General features: G+C 41.3%; 1 protein-coding gene across 1 annotated transcript in view; it reads right to left on the bottom strand.

The window, feature by feature from the left end:
- Positions 1 to 22,779, bottom strand: part of thsd7ab (thrombospondin, type I, domain containing 7Ab) — a 245,121-nt gene that overhangs the window by 167,540 nt on the left and 54,802 nt on the right. The window contains exon 2 of the mRNA XM_033640340.2: positions 1,619 to 2,453. Within this exon, the coding sequence (XP_033496231.2) occupies positions 1,619 to 2,453 (835 nt within the window). The remainder of the gene's footprint in view (positions 1 to 1,618; positions 2,454 to 22,779) is intronic.

Here is a 22,779-nt window from a genome sequence, read left to right as displayed (position 1 = left end):
AATAGACCAGGGGTCCCATTTATAAACATCGGGTACGCACAAAATAAGGCCTGAAAGAGGCGTATGCCATTTACCACGCAGAAGTTGTGATTTATAAAAACAGACTTAATGGGAGAAACGTTGACCCATGCTTACGAACATTTTGGAAATGGGAAATTTACAATGCAGATGGTGAGGTGGAAGCTTGATTTTAGAAATTTTCCAATATTTCTTGGCGCACGCCATTTTTCGCTTTCGTTTGTACGTATATTTTTAGTATGGACCCTACACATTGTTTTATAAACGAGACCCCTGGTGATTCAAACCGGTAAAAACACTGAATGAAGCAGATTCACGTTTAAAAAGTCGGGATTTTTCCAATGCTGCTCGTCACCAAGGGGCTGCTGACTACAGTGGCCAATGTGAAAACCCAAAAACCTGACTAGCCCTGTCTAGAGCCAGTGTTTGGTTCTGGCAGTGCAACATGGCAATCTCTGTAGACAAGGACCTGCTCCCTATGTAGATATAAACAGCTCATTCTAAGGTAACAAAACCACAACAATTTTTTTATTTTCAGGTGATTATACACTGAAAAAACATACCTATTATATTATGTTCCATATCTGCCATTATATCCCCCTGAATCCTACACACTGGACCTTTAAAGCACAAATCTATTTTATTCCCATTAACCTCTGGCATTATCAAGCCATCCAGGTAGTTCTGATTTTGAGAACTTACATCTCAAAACCTCGACACATTTAACTGATGTTTTCTGCAGGGCTTGGTATGAGAAAAAAAAAAACTCAAAGCCTTTTTAAGTTTGTGATTTGAGTGAACTGTTACAGAAGTTGTAACCCCAGAAAACTAAACTTCCCATTATTATTTATTTCATAAGATTTACTGTAGCGATTTGACTTCATAGCTTAGTGAGTAAAACATTTTACCGGTGACAGTCTTGATGCGTTCACTTTTCTTCCAGCACACATTATCACACATCCATTCGACTCCAGAGCACAAAACTCTGAAAATTGCCTTATTTCCAAAAGTGCCAAAGAAAGTCACAGCTAAGATTGATCTCATGTCATGAGTTACTTTGCCATTTCCATCCTCGGAAGTTGACATCAAATACACTGTGCTAAGTTGTGCCTCATTGCTCTGACAGCACGGCAGTGACAAACACACAGACGATAAACATCCTCTGATATGTGTCACCTCCTGACAGGGAGAAGAAAAACTTTCAGGAGGACAAATTTGGCATTATGTTAGAAATGTACTGACTTAGGATCAGCACACCTAAACGTCAAAGGTACATGGAAGTGTGAGGAGCAGTTTACTTACTAAGAAAAATAAACAGGTGGATAGAAATAGTGGCAATAACTTAAAAGAAAACATGAAATTAGACAGATATATAGGTTCAGTGAATGCATTACCTCCACTAAAGGCCTGTAAAATGCTAGATAATTGCCTTATTTCAAAATGAGACAAAAATCAAAAGCTGAAGTGTCACACTGAGCTATAAATTTGATGTATCTTTCATCATTGCCCATGCAAGAAAATTGAAGGGGCACATAATAGTGCTGAGGGGAAAAACATATTAACTTTACTGTCACATTAACATAAAAATGTTGCCACTCACTTGCGTCCCACAGTGCTCCCATTCCTGTGTATGCAGGTCACGTCCCGAGTCTGGTAGCCCACCTGAATGTCCCAGAATGGACTCTCTTGCCGGTTAAGGCGATTCCTGGTTCGTTTCTTCTGGATAAGCTCCCTGGTCTCTGGATCTTTGACTCCGGCTCTCTCCCTGAGCCCCTGCCCTTTACCTTTCCTGCGCTTGACTTGGCGTGCTGCCCGAGTCTGTGGGAGTGCGCAGGGGCTCCATGGTCCAACCCTGAGACTGTACATGCCCTCCAGACCTGTGCAAGGCCCCGGTTTACAAGACTGGAACTCAGTTAGATTTGGACAAACTGCACCTCCAAAAAGTGGAGGAACCAGGACACTCCGGACCCTGTTCCTGAGGCCTGTTCCACACGTTTTGGAGCAGGATGTCCATGGCGAATACTCAGAAACCACACACTCCTGAGGGCACGGGATCAAACACGCCTGCTCCAGGCGAGGCTTGGGCTCAAAGTACTCACAGATGGCATCCTCTGCTGGAGAGCCGTCTGATTTGAGTATGCAGCCCACCTCCCGGGTCTGAATGCCCTCTTCGCCTCCACTGCATGTGAACGGCCGAGGGGCCCCAAAGGTCCTTGCTGAAACTGGCACGCACTCATTCCAGGCACCCAGTTTCCAGTCATAAAGGTCCTTGTGCCAGTCGCACACACGGAAACAGTTTCTCTGGTTGGAAGGACGCTGGCCCTGGTCACAGTTGGTGTGTAGCGTCGTCCAGCCGTCCACATGGGCACACCAGACTGCCCGGCTTTGGCTGCCACCTGGGCCACAGTCGCTGCCCATGCATCTTCCCCATGGACCTGTGAAACAAATGTACAGGCTTAAATTACAACATGAAACATACAAAACAATAAACCTTCAAGCTGCAGATTTAACTCCAAGAAGGACAGCCTGGTGTGCGTTCAGAAATCTCATGAGGAAACTGCAACAATATGAAGATACTGCTCATGAAAAGGGGAAGATATTAGTTCTTAATTTAGTTGGACAATTGAAGAATGATGCGGGCAAGTGAAAGATTGCATCAAGGTGCACTGTTTGCTTTTGGATCATTTAAAAATAGGCCCTGCTGTTCGGGCTGTGAATTGATTTGAAATGTTGAATTAACAAACATCCTCTATGTACATTAGTTACACTCAATGATGCCATTTGAAACTCTTGTGTGCCTTTGCAACAGTAATCCATATTAGGTGAACATCAATTAGTCAAACACTTCAAGCCCTCTAATGCCACAGAAAGACAGAGACAGTTTACTTGAGCTTGTCAACTGAGGGAAAGCATATAACGCATCTTCAAGGATGACACAGTAAATTCACAGACTGCTCTAATGTGGACCTTGATGTAAAATGTGTTGAAAAGCTGTTGGCAGCCAACAGCAGAGCATGTGTGAGTGCAAAAAATATGTCATATTCAATAAAAATAAAGTGTCACCTTGTTTTGCGCTACACTTGGGTCAATTCTCTGTGCATGGTTAAAACAGTCTGAGTGCTACGGCGGTGGGGGAGGGATGATGAGGCAATGCAAATACAACGTGCAACAGTGGAGATTATTGGTGATCAAAGGGAAGTGTCTGAAAGCCAATTTACAGGGGCTGTGAGTAATCTGTGGCATTTATCAAACTATTGGCAACCAGCAGGAACTGCCACAAACATCAATAAAACTTATTTGTCTGTACACAAGTCTCTGGCAAAGCCTGCCTTTATCCTCTCTTACTAATTGCAGCAGAGATCCAGCAAACAGTGCTGGAACAGGACTGGGGGTTTGTAGAGGTAGTCATATTGTCCTATAATCATACATTATCATATATCAAAATACATTTGTTTTGATTACACAAACACAGAAATACTTGGTTCAACAACAGGGCGTTTAGGCTCTTTTTGCAGCCTTTAAAGGATGAGGCTGAGGCTTTTCTTTTGTTTGTTTAAGAGTCAACAAAAGCTGTGAAAAGAACAAACCAACAATGAATTGATCCCACTAACAAGTATTGTTTCGTGTGTGTATTTAACGCCTACTGTAGCTTATTCCTCTGTGTCATAGAGTTCCTTTGTTGTCCAAAATTAAATTAAAAACACATCAAGGAGCCACACAGTTGCACTGGATGACATGTTTCTCTACTGTGAAGAACTTGAGCGCTATAGTTTATTGTATATAAACCCCCACACATCGTCCTGCTGCTGTAAACTTGCACCAAATGTGTATTAATCCACTACTGAAAGTAGTCCCCAACAAATGCAATATTTACACATCGTCTGGCACACACTTGACTCATTCCCAACTTGGCTCTCGGCTTCAGTTAGCGTCTGTATACAATGCACAGGGCTATGTCATTATCGCAACTGTCGCAGTACTAAAAGTGATTAAGTCTGTGCATGATAGGGAGGAGGTGGATGGGTCAAACAAACACAGGACTTTCACCCAGGAGACGGCTGTTCAGGTCGTATGTGAATCCAAAAGTCAACTATGAGTTTATCTAAGCATATCTAAACATAGCTCAGTATCAGTGTGCCTACAGGTATCAGACAGTTACATTTAATGCTTTTAAACACCTGTTGAACCAAATTTAGGACAGATTTTTGGACAAATCATGTTTTACTTATTTAAGCATCTCAGGCAAGTGGTATAAATGTGGTCTTGTGCAAAGGTAAGTGTTATGTAGGAAAATGGTTATCAGGGTATTACATTTTGCCAACAGGTGAGTGCAAGTATGAAGTAAAATGACAGTATTATAGTCTTTTTTTAAGATTTGTAACATTAGAAATGTGGACTGTTACACAGATTGGCTTCATTCATTTTCACAAAAAAGAAATTAAAAATGGACAAATGAAATTAGATAAAATGTTTGTAGTCATCACAAATTCAAATTTAAGACTATTTAATAACTTTTAAGGCCTTTTTGTTGTAACATTGAATTTAAGACATTTTAAGACCCTTTAAGGACCTTTAAAGGACCTGTAGACACCCTGGGTATGTCATGGGATGTACATACTGTATGACATACCTGACATTTTGTTAGTAAGACATACTTATTTTAACCCAAATCATTCTTTCCAAAGCTAACTGCGTATTTTGTTGCCTACACCTCAAGAAGTAAACCTAAAATGAAGAAAACCAACACTGGAAATCTACTTGAAACAAGACTGTATGCACTGAAATTGTACATTTCCTGTGAACACAGAAGTTTATTTTGAAAAGACACAATGCATGTAACGAGCTGATATTAACATGCCATCCCTGAGCATCCAAAAGTGATAGTAGAGGGGTACCTAGAGCTTCATAGTTTGGCGCGTAGAGCCACTGACCAAGTGTTGGCATTTGATGAGTTGGGAGCAAGAATGTGTTGAAACTACATTTTGTGACCCCCTTAATTACATCTTCATTGGAAACCAATGGGCTCCTAATTAATTCATTTCTCTCAGACAGGGTAGGAAACTCAGAAACTATTCAGAATTTAAAAAACACGTTCTTAGTTCTTGGTCTTTCCTTTGGATTTGATAACAATAACAGAAATGTGGAATAACTCCAGCTTTATCCTTCAACAGCTGAATGTTTTGTGATACTGGTCGCTTGTTCTTGGCATCGTCCTCATTCATTGCTATATTCATAAACAACATTAACAATCTCAGGCTTCTGTTTGTTTTTGTGTTTATTTATTACTCCTTTAGGTGCACCTCTCCACTATGAAAAACAAGACAGCACAAAAACATATATCTGCTCTCCTGGATAAGAAACTTTGCTATGTGCTATAAATATAACACCGCGCATAGAAACAGCTTCCACACTCGCGGATATGCACACACTATTTCATTATATTTAGGTGTATATGGAATCAAAAAGAGAGTGCAGGGACTAATTTCGTGTTGCTCCATAAAGAAAACTTAGCTGACACCATAAAACTGTCTTAACCCAGTCGTCCCAACTCAGCTGGTCGTCCGAGCAAGTTGAAAAACACTAATTAAAGCAGGGTGCCTGGGCTTTCACGGTGTTATCCAAAGGCTATTGATACTACCAGGGAGAAGAAATCAAACTAATTGGGCAGCTTCACTTTTCACCTCACATTAAACTCTTAGGTAACTGATTCTATTAGCATGTGGCCCGGGGCTGATTGGACCCTTTGTGGGCTACGGGATGTCAGTGTGAGGGCAGCTCGTGTTGACCCACGTCCATGCAGAGTTAAAAATCAGGGCTGGCAGAAAATCAGGAGCACATTTCCGGCAGTGATTGCCTCTGATGAGGCTGCTTGTTGCCTTTTCTCTGATCTCAGCTGCTGATACAGCTGACAGGATCTATCTTCAGTCAACATGACGCTGCACTCACAGGAGCCTCAAGGCAAATCCTAAATGGTTGCTTTAGACCTCACACTCAATCAATATCCAATCAAGTGATTTCTAGATTTGCTGGGCATCTATAGCTGCAGATCACATCATGCTACTGTATATTTACGAGGTTTAAGACGCTCTGGTATCAAGGATAAGATTCATAGGGTAAAAGACATTAGTATTCTCCGCACGAATCCTCTCAGGTGTTTGTCTGAGTCTATAAAATCTATGTGACGCTTATTTTTTTTTAATCCAATAATAGAAAAAGGCAACTTGGAAGTTTTGCCTTCACAATACAAACTGATAAAGGCGGTGAATGTTATCTCGAGAGCTGATATTGAGTTTTGAGGCAGAGGAAGAAAATGCAGCAGAGAAAACGCTGATCCACAATCTAAAATGCAGCAGAATCAAGACAGGTTCCCCAGTACCAAAATAAAAACCACCCAAATCTAATCCATCCCAGATAGAAGTTATCTTTTCCAAGACTATTTTCTGGCACAGCTCTCACACTCAACACTCCTCCAGCTCAGGGTGAAATATAACAGCTTCTCAACGAATAAAGATCACAAAGCGTGGCCATATTCAGCCAGCCTGCTCTTAAAATGCTCAGTAAAAGTTTGGTGTATCTTACTGTGTTCCTAATATCCCGTATGACACGTTTTGTTTTGTTGGATCTTTGCAGCCGTTTCCGTGTTTTGCCACACATGGAAACTTGGTCTTTCTTCTGCGAATGTAAATCAATGCGCAGCGCTGGTAGCCTACAGCTAACTTCTCAATATTGCATGCACTCTGACAGCACCATTTGACATTCTGAGAACAAACTGTGTTTCACCGCCATTTATCACATGTTTGGCAGAAAGTATTCACAGAAATACCAATTACTGTCACTCTACTGTACATCAGGTCTCTTAAAAATAAATATCTTAAATTAAGACCCTTTGATATGGAAAGTGTAATGAAAGTCATTAAACTGATTTTGATGATGATGATCTAGTTCCACGATTAGGTCAGTACGTTTAGTGTTTGCATTTACGTGTCAATTTGTGGTCAAATCAAATTTAGAAGACAAATGACCAAACATAAACCAGAGTTTATGAGACTACGCATTTGCAGGCATGTGAACATTCTTGTGTAGACTGCATGAATAAAGCTCAGACCTGTGCAATCTAAATGGAAATGTAGTTTTATCATTCGGCAACAAAGAAAAATCCTTTCTGTGTCTCTTTATTATTTTAGCTGATGGTGAATTAACTGATAACCTCGGGAGACTTTACATTCTTGTCAGATTTCATGTTTGCGTCAGTGCTGTGCAAAACTTAATCAAATGCAATGCAGGTAAGCAAACACAACTCAGCCAAACAAATGCTTTGTAGAGAGACAAACAAATCACACAATAGTATTTATGTAAATGTAATCTTTCAGAGAGCATTCCTTTTTAACTGGCGACATGTCCATGATGTACCCTGCTCTATGCTTCATTCACCATGCTTCATGAACCATATGGATCCAATTAAAAACATGTCGTACTTCATTCTTCAATCCTTTTCCCCCACTGTTATTTCAACAACAACAACAAAAAATCCTCTGTTTATTCAGCACTTAAAACCAGCTGATTTGGCTGTGATTCATTCATTCATTCATTTTCTGTATCCGCTTATCCTGTGGGGGGTTGCAGGGGGGGCTGGAGCCTATCCCAGCTGACATTGGGCGAGAGGCGGGGTTCACCCTGGACAGGTCACCAGACTATCACAGGGCTGACACATAGAGACAGACAACCATTCACACTCACATTCACACCTACGGACAATTTAGAGTCACCAATTAACCTGCATGTCTTTGGACTGTGGGAGGAAGCCGGAGTACCCAGAGAAAACCCACGCTGACACGGGAAGAACATGCAAACTCCACACAGAAGAGCCCCCCCACACCAACCCTTGCTGTGAGGTCACAACACTAACTACTGCACCACCGTGCCATGGCTGTGATCAGGGTATTAAATGGCTTTTATCAGTGGTGATGACAGTGATAGATATGGATTAGTAGGGGCCTACACACACACTAATATTAGGTTGAGAAGCCCATTATCAGGCCATGAAATCAAACTTTCAGCCACAAAGGCCTTTGCCATGGGACTTTCTCTTGTGTGCACAAAAGTCTGCTTACAGGGCCGGCCTGCCTCATGCACCTCCCTGGCTACGTGATGGAGGTAGCCTGGCCAACCGCCCCAAACCCAGGCCTGCGGGAGAAGGGGGCCTGGGTTTGGGCCGCTGACCCTCCCTCTTCCCTCTAACATTTATACATACTATATAATGTTTTATACACAATAATAGATGGATTAGCAACCGTTTTACTTCTGACGATAAATAGTTTCCATCCTAGACTTGTATGGCTTTTTAAATTGTTTTATTTAAAGTGTAAAAAACAAAAGAGAGAAGACGATACCGCAATATCATACCGTCACTGCATCCCCCCAAAATAATACCGTGATATTGATTTTAGGCCATACCGCCCAGCCCTTCTTACCAAGTCGTTTTGGCACCTACACCTATGGAAAGTGAAACCTGGCTAACAGCTAACGGCCATGGACTGGGCTGATAATGACCTTCTGAACCTATCAGTAGGTGTAGCAGGCCTCTACTGACCCATAACTATTTGGTTTATAACCAAATAAAACTGCCATGTAATGCTCCGATAGCATTGAAACATGTCCACATCATCCATGTGACACTCGGTACTTGTACGTGTATTGGAGAGAATGAATTTATTGTGTTAGTCCGACTAAAACTGCACTTTGAAAATAGCTGTAAACACGTAAGTCTGACTGAAATCATACAAAATCAAATTTCTTCGGACTAACACACCCAGATCATGCAATAAGGAGTCGAATTACTGCTGTATGTAAACAGTCAATTGGACCCAAATGGGTCCAGGTGCTCTGCGCATCCTTCCACAGTTTCCATCCTGGGCTTTGACCCAGCAGTCTAATAGCATTAAATGTGTAACAGCAGAAGAAACTGGTGACAACATAGTGAAATCTATATCAAGAGCTGTGCATTTTTGGACGGACCAAATGTACAGAGCTGTAAAGTTTTCCACCATGGTACCAGTTTGCTGCTAGCTAACCGTAGAGAACTTGTTTGTTGATTGTTTGGACTGTGACGTAATAGGTCAACAGGAAAAAGGTCCAATACTAACAAGCTGAAAGGGGGCATATCTCCATCTATCGCGACGGAATCAGACATACTTTGGGGCATAAATCGAGCCCCCTCCTGTGCTTGTATACTGGGACAAGGACTGTAGTTCAATTAAATAGCCTAGTCAAGCTGTAACCGTCGCTCGACTTAACTGTGTGTGTAAACGTACTGACTGTGACTTGCGATTGCTGTAGAGTACCACAGCTGTAATCCTTTGAGTTTGTAATATCTATCTATAATTGAGAAATCATTGTCATTGGTAGAATAATGTGACTCAGCATTTAACTACACACTTGTAAGTCAGCACCAGCAACACTAAACACAGTGTATCAGATACTTGCTAAAAGTTTGCACTCAACCAAATACCTAATTTATCACAATATTTGCTTCAATGAGCAAATTAAGAGTTCATGCATGTCTGGAGCAGCGACCTCTGTCAGCGGGCTTGTGTTTGTACTGTATCTACTGTCAGCCTAGCAAAGGAAGAGATGAGCAGTGCAGGGGAAATATTAAGGGGATAGAGGCCAGTGCTGAGGAGATAAAGGGGTTAGCCTGATGACCTGTTCTGAGGATGGAGAGAATGTGTTGACTTACAGCACAGCATACAGTATAAAGCAGGAGGAAAAATAATTTAGGAATGAAGAGTGCTAAGTACATGAGAACAGTATGTTTTAAACTGGTCTTGTGAGGTCAGACCTATTACCACAATGCTGTGTGAGTGCCAGTGGTGTCAAAATGATTAATTTGCATATAGATTCTGAATATTTGAAACGGCTTCGCTACTCATTTTCGGCAGTATTGACCTTTCTCTTATTGTTAATGTCATACAGTCATTCTGCTGTTCTCTGCTAATCAAGAGAAGTCATCGTTGTCATGTTATAGTCTTTTTATATTTATCATTTATTAAAACAAACAAAAAAACGTTATGCCCTCATTGTTAAGTTTTCTTCGTGGTATTGAAAATGGTGTCAGATATCGACATTTTTCAAGGTACTGTACAAAAGTTAGAAATTCCAGTATTAGCAGCACTAGGAAAAGGTCTGGAAGCTCCTGATGTTCTGGTTTAGGGAGAAAAACACTCTGGGTTGTTTGTATTTCCTTAACCAATCACAATCATCTTGGGCAGCCCTAAGCCCAGAATGCAGCGACGGTGCTGTTGCAAAATGGTGGCACGCAGATAGCAGAAGGGGTGAAGGATGAGATTACCTGTTAATGATTCATGAGGGAACCTTCAAATGGTTTTATTAACTGTGATATAAGGATGTAATGGTTCTTAATTGCTGATCCATACAGCCCCCCAACACTGCCAACATTACTACCACATTTGGCTGTGAGGTGGGACCAATATTGTGTTTTATCCTGTATTTTAACTTTTGGCTATTAGACATTGCAATTATTGTTTGTTGTTTTGTATGATTTTATGGCTCAGTCCATAGGGACTTGGCTGGGGAAATAGATGGTCACTGGTTCAAGTCCCAGTATGGACCAATCAAGGAGCACGGATTGGCAGCTGGAGAGGTGCCAGTTGGCCTCCAGGGCCCTGGAGGAAGGCACTGAACCTCTCCAAGGCAGCCCTCTTGCTATGACATGTCTCCATAATGTACGTGTTGATTGAATTGAATTTCCCCTCTAGGATTAATAAAGTATTTCTTCGTCTTTATTTTAACTTATCTCAGGTTTGCGTATTGATTGTTTTGAATGTTTTTATTCATGCTCAGCATCACTGAAAATGAGGGTCTCCCTCAATTAGTTTCCCCAGTCTTAAATTAAGGTTTTGTCCTTACAGGGACAAAGACTGCTGATGGGTTGGTTTATTCATTTATCTGGGTTTGGTTGAGATTGGGTTTGTATATTCAGTACCTAAGACTGTTGTTTATTTATCCATAGTAATGGTTGTAAATTAGTTTGGGATAGTCGTTGACAGTTTCCTTTTTAAATGAGACATGAATTGTGAGAAGGGGGTAAGATTATGTAAGTGCACACTTCTTCCTACTCCTTTTCAAGCGTGTCTGTTGATGTTTTGTTTGTTTTTGTTTTGCTTGAAATAAATGTATTCATTCATTCAAGGTTTGAATAAAGTGTAAATATGGTCCTCTCATTGTAGAACCCAACTGGTAAGCCACAATACACTGTATGTTTTTGATCATATGGACATTATATTCCTGCTCATACTTCTAGTTATTCTTCTTTAATAAGCTAACTTTTCTACGATCATAATAAAGGAGCTTTTCTTTCTTTTAAAAGTGCTTAGTTACTTCCACATGCAGTGAAACCAGGCTGAAAAAGTGCCAATGAAGATAAAAAAAAAGTCACCAGAAAGAAGAGGGGAGTTCTGCAGGCCCTTAAATAAAATTAGCTATTCTTTGTTTTACTTGGGGCCCCCATGGGTCCCTCGACAGGTCTCCTGGGAGTCCCCGGGCCCCACAGTGAGGACCTTTGCTTTGAACAATATATGTGGAGTGTGATTCCCTCAGTGTCGGGGTGAGAGGCTGATCTCTGACTGGGCCTCGAGTATCTATTTAATGAACAGCTTCTTTGTCCCTGCAGGGTCAGCTTCACTAATGAATGGGTCACTGTGTCACTCCCTCTCGCTCCCTCTGCTCCTGTTTGTTTATTATTTCTCAGATCCACTGCATCTCCCACTCCAAGACAGGACCTCTCTCTCGGCTGGGTCAGGGTTCATCACAGGATCATCTCGGCTGTCTCGCCGGCACTTCGCCGCAATCTTATAACCAGTAGATGTGTCTTGACTTCAAATCAGTGATTTATGGAAAACGTCTAACAAAATACAGGCTGGTTTGTCTCAATCAGAAAAATAAAGTTTCTGTGTAGCACTGCACGGTCAGTGCACTCTTATAGTGACTTTTTACCTCCAAATCAAAAATACATATTTCATTCTTACTTGTGGGAGTTATCAGTCTAGATTTTTTTGGTGTGAGTTGCAGAGTGTTGGAGATATCGGCCGTAGAGATGTTTGCCTTCTCTCCAATATAATGGAACTAGATGGCCCCTCGGCTTGTGGTGTTCAACGCACCAAAAAATACATTTAAGAACCTACACAGCAGTGTCTCTTTCCAGAAATCATGACCCGGTTACTCAAGAGAATCCACAGATCTTGCTGTGAGCAGTTTCATGTAGGAACTATTTTCTATCTACTGAACTACATTTAATTAAATTCATTTGTCACATGAAATCACGAAATCATCTAAAATACAATTCCAGTGCTTTTGTAAATAGACGATTAGTCATTTCAATAGCTGATAGATTATTAGACTATCAAACAGTCAATAGTTTCAGCACTATTACAGGTAAGAGGATAAATATGTATTTTTGATAGGGGGGTGAACGGTCCCTTTAAGAAAAGCGCATAAAACCCTTGGCTTGGCTGCTGCTAACAAATGTCAAACCTCCCACAGTTTATAGTCATGTAGTGGGTTGTGTCTCTATATGCTGTGGAGTATTAAGAAGCAGCAGACTGAAGGGTAAAAGTGAGTTAATGTACATATTGTGGAAGCCTCAGGTCTCTAAGGATTCCCTCTCCCACACAGTTCCAGTAAATGAGAATGAGTTCAGTCAACTTGTCAGATTAAATCAAAGCTTAGAAAGGTTTGATTTTACGGGTGACTATATTTATTTTATGGATATGGCTGCTCACTAACAACCCTTCAGTGTTTTGATAGTATTTTCAGGTTCATAAAAGCCTGAATGAATCACCTAAAACGCTCTAGTGAAGCTTGTTTCATGATTAAAAGAGCGTGAATGGTGTTTTAAATCTCCTGCAAACATGCCTGAAAATGTCTCCATCAGTTCACCCCTGCAACGTGTCAGTGTCATTATGTAACCTTTGAAAACCCAGCCACAGTGTTTTCAAACTGCTCCGTTCCTGTTGTTTGAGTCGTTAAAAAACTTCAAGTTGAGCTTCTGAGTGTTTGACGCCCTGTGTAACTTCACAGTTTAGACTGAACGTGAACTACAATGCGATAATTGCATGTTTGCGTAGCCTTTGGGAGAGCTGAGCATTACCACAATGAACTTGCCATGTTGAGTCACATTAGGCTCAGCAGAGATTTTTTTCGTTTGCTGAGAGCTACAAAACAAATCTGTTGTGCACGAGGCGAGGGCCAACAGTTCTTTATGTGTAAAGAGCACAGCCAGTTATAAATACTGTTCCCAGAAAGAAAGCGTTGACATCATGCTATTCCTTATGGGGCTCGGTCAAAAGATGACTATTTAGCACCAGATGGACATTAGCCTTTTGGTATTAATGGGCCACGGTATGCATCAGGGGTTAGCGTGGAAAAGAGCAGGGGAGAAAGGAAAAAGACCAGAGGCTAATACTTAACATCTGAAGGAACACTTTGAGCAGCTTAGCATTCACGGATGATTGTTAACCCTGGCCTGCATTCAGTGTGATCGGTGCCCAGGGCTATGCGGCACTAAGCCACATTGACTAAAGGCTCTCCGCTCACACTTGATCTAAATTTCATTAGCTATAATACTGTGATTGTGCTCGCATGGCTTGAAGGAGCTTCTTTGACGACTCTTTATTCATCACGTCCGGCGTGTAACTGCGAGGCAGACATTTCAACAAGTCACACAATGTTAAATAGTCTCCTCCATTTTTATCTTTGCTCCTTTTACTCCTTATTACAACTTCATAATAGCAACCGTGTGCGACAGTAACTGAATGTTGTCTTTGTTAAAGCTCGTACCCTGAATGACACATTGACTACTGTGAATATGGAGCCAATTTAACAGAACTGCTTCATCATATTCATACTTAACCATCATACTGATCTTGAAATGAGGTGCTCATATGAGATTAGTTAATAGCTACTGTTCATAAAGTTTGAAATCTCCCGCCAGAAACGCCTGATTGGATCCAGTCAGATGGATGAGAGGACCACTCTATATTTCTGAATGGTCTTTGATGCTTTTAGCTTCTTTACAAATTGGTATTATTTCATATCAAGAGTTTGTTTTGTGCACTGAGAACAAAACGCTGTACAAAGGTTCAAACCAGACTGACAACTGAAAGAGCAGAAAGAGACAAAAATCCCTCTGAGCAACAGTTCAATTAGAACAGAGGAAATCACCAGCCATTGATTAAAGAAACTGAGAGCTAAGCATCAAAAAGAGTGCAGATTTAAGTCGGAATAGGTTCCTGTTTCTGTGTCAAGTGCACAATGATCCTTATAACAACCTGAAATTAACAGGCAACGTGGTGCTTTAGCAAAGCTCTTCACGATAGAAACAGAAGGTTAGTCTAGAGTAGTGGCTCTCCACCTGTTTTGTGTCAAGAACCACTAAACACACATTAAGTCAAGGAAGATGTTGCTGCAGGGAGCTCCATCTGAAAAGATTATAGTTGTTAGATATGATTAGCACCAGAATTCTATAGTTGTCGACTACAGTCAAGGAGATAACTGTGGAGGAACTGAAACCTGTGATCAGAATTTTGACTCTGTCTCTTGGTCACACTGGGCTCTTTCTACAGTGAATTAACGCCCTGACCCCCTGAAACTCCCACAAAGACCCATGGGGACCTTGAACCCCTGGTTGGGAGCCAGTGTCTAGAGTTGGCACTACTGGATTTAAGGATGTCACAAAAAGCAATATTTTGGTACCAAGTCGATGCCAAAATTCTGAAAACATGATTGTTCTTCACCTATAATGGAGGTACCAGGGATGAAATTCTTCCAGACCTGACAGAGCAGCATATACGCCTGCAAGTGTTTCAGTCTGCTGTTATATCACCTACCACGAAGATCAATTTCTGAACAACAACAAGGCAGTAAATGTGTTAACATATTGTAGCCCAGTGGTTCTCAAATGGTGTGCCGTGATGCCAGTCTAGGTGTGCCGTGGGATTTTGTGATAACCACATATTATTGCAATATTCAACTGGGCCTATACAAAAAGTTATGAATGAATTCTTAATTGACTGTATCAGTATGTCGTGCGCACCCATTTCTTAATTAAGAGGCAAACTCTAGCTAAAAATGTAATTTAATTTAATTTAAAAAACCTTCACAGGGAACCTATTTGTTGCCGTTCAAGCATGGGAATTATTAGTGTGTGACACATCAAAAGCCCTGATTGGCAGCAAGTGTGAGAGATGATAATATTTAAAAAGAGAAAGCCCAGAGTGGGACAATAGATTGCTTTATTGTACGGAGCAAATTACAACAAAGCACCAGCAAAGGCGACCTACCACCGAAAGAAAAGAGAAAAGTAAATGTCAGTAGACAGTATCACAAAATCTATCTGTCTTATTGTTTTCTTATTTTTTGGTGTTTTTTTTTTAAAGGGGAATATCAATTGAACACACTATGGACTGACAGATCGCAGTTTAAAACTATTCAGTCTGACCACAGAGCAGACTGCAGAGGGCCCAGAGAAAATGTACAAATTCATTATTTAGAACCCAGGTGCATCATTTTGGTTCAATAATCATTGAAGGTCAGTGATGCTTTTTTGGAATGGAAAACACATTTACAATTAAAGTTTCAACAGTAGTCTCCCCTGTCAAGCAACACTGTGAGGACACTGACTAAATGGAAGTTTGAATAACTGAATTGTTCTTCTTTTGGGGCCAAAACTGTTTCAAATTGCCAGAAAAAATGTTGGGATTGTACGTTTCTGCAAACCATGGATAAGTTAGATTTGCACGTTATAATGTGGTCAATACATTGAACCTGACGTTTCTCTACATTTTAGCAATGCTGTGGTTACCATGTGGTCAGGGTTAGGCACAAAGAGCCACTTGGTTATGGTTAGGAAAAGATCATGTTTTAGCAAAACTGGTTTGGGGTCACAACCCCAGCAAGAGACTAAAAGAGGACTAAAATCAACTTTATGTGCCGAAATAGCTGCTGGAAACAGCAATGTGTGGCGACAAAACACCCACATATGATGCCTAAAAGCTGCTGGAAACACACTGATGACTTGCTATATCACAACTGGGTTTGTTGTCTGTTGGTCTCTAACAGTGGTCTGAATCTCTCCTAGATGAGTCACGTCATCCACCCTCCCCTCTGCATCCTGATGACAAAGTCAACGCATATATTATGCCACTTTAATGACACTGATATGATATGCATGAAAAATGCAAATGTAACTTGTTCATGGTTTGCAGACACGTATAATGCCAACATTTTCTTATGGCAACTGGACTGGTCACGTAAATGTACACTGAAGAAAAAACCATCAATATAACACCATTTTCCACCAAAATTAGCGCAGGTATGCACGTTTTTAAACACGGGAAAACCCGCTCAAAATAGGCGACAGACTCCTTCCCCTCCTTTATGCCAGTAAACAAGTATGCCTTTCTGTTTTGTTTTACTGGTGTGTCACATTTGAAATCACGAATGCAGCAGAAAATAGGTTAGTAAACAGATGAAAGCAGCATGGAGGCCAGTGAAAATGTTCAGTTGTCAGTTCTTCTCATATCTTACTAATCAGTTTCTTTTAAACGTGGCACACGCTAATTTGGAACGATGTTAGAGTGCTGTTTGGATGGAGATGGACGGGATTTGTCCCTGAGATGACAAAGAATTGCAGAAGGTACCAACAGCTGTGCCAGAAAAGGGGCCAAAATCAGCACGTCCACCCACGTGTCATGTTTCCTGCCGACAGGAGTGACTGGAGCTGGAGCAGATAAATACCCATGTCTTGGCAATTAATGCCAACTGTAACCCTTAAGACAAAGGCCAGGTGTTAGTGAGTGTTGGTAGGTTTCTTGTCCAGTGGGAAAGGAGCTTAACAGGTGATTCTAAACTTTTCAATGGTAATATACATCATCACTCCAACTACAGCTAAACAATGCTTGGCTAGAAACCTGGTGCACCAGAATGTGCTCATCCTTCAGCTTTAAATGACAGCTTCACATTGTGTCTGTCTTAAAACAATGCTCACATGCCCATATGTATATAAACAGAGTTGCTTTAATATTCTGTGAAGAGACCCCATCTAATGCTACTACAGTGTAAGAGACGAGGAATAAAATCCACATCCACAGCATGAGGCTTCAGCAGTCACATTAAGTGGGTATCCTCAGCAGCTACAGACCTTTTAGTACAAAATTCACACTCAGGTGAAGATAAGTAGCATCATCACGTATCTAAGCACCTGGAATTGAAGGTGAACCAGAAAAGACATGACAAGCAAGTAGAAGAAGCCAAACATGAGTAACAGAAACTGTAAGACTGGCTTGTTGTTCTGTTGTTTACAGATAGGTTGTTTTTTTCTCCTGTTAGCTCATAAACACCCCCAGAGGATGGAGGAGTGACAAGATAAATTAGAGGGAACGTGCTCCAATCCTTACAACACCCACATGCTCAGCAGCGTTGATATCACTGCTGGCAACATCAAAGAAATGCTCCAAATTTTTGGAGTCAAAGGGTCAGGACCAGACACCGTGCCAGAGCCAAAGACCTGCAGCCTGTAATGCTGCTGCTGCTGCTCTGTTTGTCACCACAACAACAGTGACAAGAAAGTGTCAGGTTTCAAATGATGCTTCACAATATAAACTGTCAGTGACCAAAACACACAGATTCCCCAAAGTCAAAGCAGCGCTCTGTGTCAAGGTCTCTCATGAGAAATATCAAGATGCTGTAAAACTCTGCAGGAAATCAATAGTTTCTCATTTATATTTTCATGACAAATGCATGACGGAAATCTACATGCAAACGCGCATCGAGTGCAAAAGTTGAAAGCGCAGAAGAACAATGACAATACAACGCATCACTGCACATACATGCTCCGGTAAAAATGCCTTGTAACCTTGACATTTCTGAGAACAAACAAAACAACAACAATCATCTCGGAGACATCAGTATTCCAACACATGGATGTGTCCTTTTACTCTTTAGCCCTGCTTCACTGAAAAATTCAGAGGATGCCACAGCCTCTCGTACTTCACTGTTCATTTTGTAAAAGCGTTGTTAATATAAGTACCAGACAGTCAAGGCTCCTTATAGAGAGAGCCTTCAGCATGCCAGTGTTCATGAGGTATGTTTTTGTCACCCCTTCGAATACAGAGGCCAAACACACACTGTACAAGTCTTCAGTAGTTTGAGAAAGGACTGTAATCGTTAAAGACCCCCTCAAGTGAGATCCAACTTTTTCTCTTTTCATCATGTTTTTCATATGATGTAAGACATATCATGACCACCATAAGCAGTCAAGCGTCACGGCTGAGCATTTCCACCTTTGAACTGCAGGGTACCAATGACAGTGTCCGGGATGCGGGTCAAACGGAATTTTAAGGTCCTGACACACCAAGCCGACGGTTGGCCATCGACCAAAGTCGGGCCGTCGGTGAGCGTCTGTTGCCCAAGTTTTTGCGGTGTGTCCCGCACCGTCTGCACTTCAGCGTTGGCAGCTTTTCGGCCAATTGAGCATGTTGAATTGGCTGCGGAGCTTGTGGGTGAGAGAGATCACTCTGATTGGCTGTTCAGGTTTTATTTCCTCGCCCCTGTAGCGAGTGAATCTGCCTATAGTGAAACCGGGGCTAACCCGTGCTTCCCTCTCAGGCTCCAGCTAGTTGGGAGCAGCTAGCGGAGCGTTAGCTGCAGCATGACCGGAGGGAAGCACAGCCAGTTAGCCTCCACTAGTCTCTGAGCTAGCCCCGGCTCTCCATTTGGATCCAACCAGAGTACAGAGCCCTGGTTTGTTATTCAGGTTAAAGTGGAAAGAAGCAGCGGGTTTATTGGGCAGCTGAGTGAAGTGGAGCCTGCGGAGGAAACAGCGGGACCGTCTGAATGTAATAGTCCGTGTAGGCGCTGCGGTGCTCGGCTGCACAGACAGGAAACACCTCAGCTTACAGGATGTACCACTCTCTCACTCCACTCTCTCTCACGCAGGTGCAGAACATGCGTGCTACTTGGCCGTCGGATGTAGTCTGTGTCGTGTGTTCAAAAGCAACTGACACAGGGCGACGTGGGGCGACGTGGGGCGACGTGAGGCGACGTAGACGACCCAACAGTTGGCTTTTGTCACCGCTAGTTCTTTCCTGTCGTTTTGGTGTGTCCGCACCTTTAACGTCACCACCATAGAAACAGAATGAATAGAAAGGACATTGAAATGTTCAGTCAAGTTCAACAGAAAACAGTGATAACTGTTAGTTGTTAGGGTGCATTTTTAGGGGTTTAATCAATGCCTGAAGAGAAAGTTTGATGAGACAATGAACCAGCTCAGACTGCTTCAAACAAAGAAGAAAACATGTTGTGAATCGACGAAGACTCCGTTGGCTAAAACATGTGTCCAGCTATTGATTATCAAACTTCAGCCAGGTGTCTGACCCACACTGCTGTCTCACACCCCCCACTTGACTGTAACTGATGGAGCCACCTGTCTCTATTTTTCTCCAGTTCTTCTATTTTTCCTGAGCTGAGCTGTTTTGGTTAATTACTGTGAAGCAAACATACAAAATGATGGATTCATCAATCCTCATCACCCGCTGAGCCGAATCAGACAGACGATGACTTATCACGTCTTCTGATCAATTTAGTTTTGAAATTACAGCGTTAACAATTACCTCATTGGATATACGGCCTTTTACTGTGGGTAAAAATAACTTTATCCACAAAAGAAGGCACAGCAGAAAAGGCTTGGCAAACATTACTGTACACATCTCTCTCAGGTAAACACTGCTTAATTCCCCTGGGCTCAAAACCAACTTTGTAAAACACAGAGTCATTTACATACAGTAACCTCTGCAGTGAGAAATAAATAGTACTCATATTTTAAGAAAACAAATGAAGGTGCATTTAAAGTAGGGCGATGTGACTAACTACACTTAGTACTCCTAAATGATATCAATATAAAATACGCACTATTGTGTTTGTATATCAATATATCTTAACATGGTGAACATATGTAAAATGATTTAATTGCTGTTCAGTGCAATAAAATGTGTTTCACTGTGACGCTCAGTGAAGCACATCATACTCAGTTCTGTGCTTCATGAATAGAAATTTGGCAGAACCATCTGAGGTGGTTCGTACATCTGATCAGGATCCTCCTGGGCACCTCCCGTTGTTGTCCAGACATGTCCAACTGGGAGGAGGCCCGGGGGCAGACCCAGATCACACAGGAGGGATTTTATATTTAATCTGGCCTGGGAACGCCTCGGGGTAACCCAGGAGAAGCTGCAAAAAGTTTCTGGGGAGAGGGACGTCTGGGGTACCATACTCAGCCTGCTGCCTCCGTGACAAGGCCCCAGATAGGCAGATAAAAATGGATGGATGGATGGATGGATGGATGGATGGATGGATGGAACCTACAGTTGGTAACCAATAAACTTTTTGCCATATTTGCTAAAACTGTCACTATATCAGCACAGTAATATATGAGATAGATAATCTGTTAAAAAAAAAATCATGTTCCTCTGCCTCCTCGTAGTGCTTATTGGCATTTCCTAGAATTCACCACACCTGAAGGAAGACAACCAATCAGAGCCAAGGAGTTTAAAACGTACTGGACACCACTGGCCTGCTTGATTTTCCCTGACTGTTTCTAACAGTGGCCAGATCACAAACTTCTTCATTTGACAGCTAAACAGTCCACTAAATATGTTTCTGAAAACATCTGAGGAGAGAAATAGACAATTGATCAGCACTGCCCTGTTTGACAGTTTGATTGCAGTTCATGAGTAGTGATGAACAGGATTTAAAGCTGCGTTAGAGACTCCTCTGCTTTGATTGGCTGTTTTTGTTAATAAATGCCATTAGAAGCACTAGGAAGAGGCAGAATAACATTATTTTTTTCACAGGTTATCTGTCTCATGTACTGTTGTCTGGTATGACAGTTTCAGCAAATATAACAAAAAAAAAAAATTCTGTAGTTACCAACTGTAGCTTTAATCGAGAATATAATTGGCAGATTAACTGATAATGAAAATAATTGTTAGTTGCAGCTCTGTTGGGATTGGAATTTAGTAAAACTATAACACAAGTGGATCATGTTCTTTTCTACAATACATGGCAGCTACAGTATGGTTAGTACTGGTGTTAATGGTTAATGAAAAGGGAATTTAATTGCAGATCTGTGACAGGAAGTGCTGAATGTGCTAAAAGCAAAAAAGAGGTTTTGACTCAGCCAATATGGTCGTATGCATACAAAATATTGCATCACTGCCTGGTCGTAACTGCCCCCATTATTTAGTATCTGTTGGTGATTATGTGTTGTTAATTTTTTTAGTTGTGTGTATAATCATCATTAGTTGTCATTTGTTTTCGCCTAATTGTGGCATTTGTATTTTTCCAGTTGTGATTTGGTTATTAGGTTTTTAAACAGCCCAGAATAAATGTTGGCATTAATCGTACGTTTCTGCAAACCACAGTTACATTTGTAAGTTATTATGTAGCAGATACATTCAAACTTTACATTTGAACAATGCTATGGTTAAAGTGTGGTTACATCCAGGCACAAAAAACATTTTGTTATAGTTAGGTTATGGTTAAACACCCAGTTTTTGTGGCACCAAATGCTTTTCATGATACTATCCCGGGTGGGAGTGCAGCGATGTCTCTTTTACCACTTTTAATGGCACTATCCTGAGTGGATTCACAGCGACAAGTTCCCAAAAGACACCCATGTTTGGTGGCTAAAAAGTCACTGGAAGAAGCCAAAATTACTCGATATGAAACAAGCAGTTTTGTTGTTTGTTGGCTTATACTTTATACGACATCACTTCAAAAACATTCATACATATGAGACATGCAAATATAACATATACTTGGTTTGAGGCAATGTACAAAGCAACATTTTCCTCTGGCAACAGGGCTGTTTTACCATTGTCTTATTAGCTTGTGGTGAATAAAATGATTTACTGCATGGACATCAGGAAGATCAGCAACCGCTCATGTGGAGAGAAATGGGGGTGCAATTATGCAGCTTCCCATGCTGTGCTACTGTACTCAACATGCAAAGTTTGTTTAAAGAAAATGATGTCTAACCAGCCTCAGCAGCAGCAGCGCTGGTGTTTGTCACGATAGCCAGTTCCACTAATGAGGGAGTATTTTTTCTTCTAAAACATGCTTGGTGATACACAAGAAATTATTGATGATATTATGACAGGGAGCATGACTGGCAACAGCTTTCTTGTTCTATTTAAAGTAAATGTCTGTATACTGGACTGAAAACAAATTCCTCCTATCACAATTCATACTTTTTGATGCTTAAACATGCGGAAAATTCAGAGAGCAGATCTTGGTTAGACACATTAACGGCGTGTTCGTCTCCACATCATCTTAACGTGTGATAAAACAGAGTCTGGATGTTAAAAATTAAATCAAGTCCCTGAAATACTCTTAAAGGCTGTGGCAAGGAAAAATACCTCCTGCATTTTAAGTACAGACACCGAAGAGAAAACAGAACAAATAGCAGTGGCCATACCCGTCACTGTCAAGGTAAAAATAAATATGTGTGTGCACTGCGGCGAACTGTTTTTATCTTTATTTACCAAGAAATGAAAGCTCTTGTTCTGCAGCAAGGTGATACAAACATTAAAAAACACATTTACACCCAAGAGCTGTCCAAGACAACCTGAGTCCTCCAATACTGGCCACTGAGCAGCTCATCGTCTGGTTTTTGTTGACTTGTTGACTCAA

Source organism: Epinephelus lanceolatus, chromosome 10, assembly GCF_041903045.1.
Source record: "Epinephelus lanceolatus isolate andai-2023 chromosome 10, ASM4190304v1, whole genome shotgun sequence".
Classification (NCBI taxonomy): domain Eukaryota; kingdom Metazoa; phylum Chordata; class Actinopteri; order Perciformes; family Serranidae; genus Epinephelus; species Epinephelus lanceolatus.
This window is presented reverse-complemented; position numbering and strand designations above follow the sequence as displayed.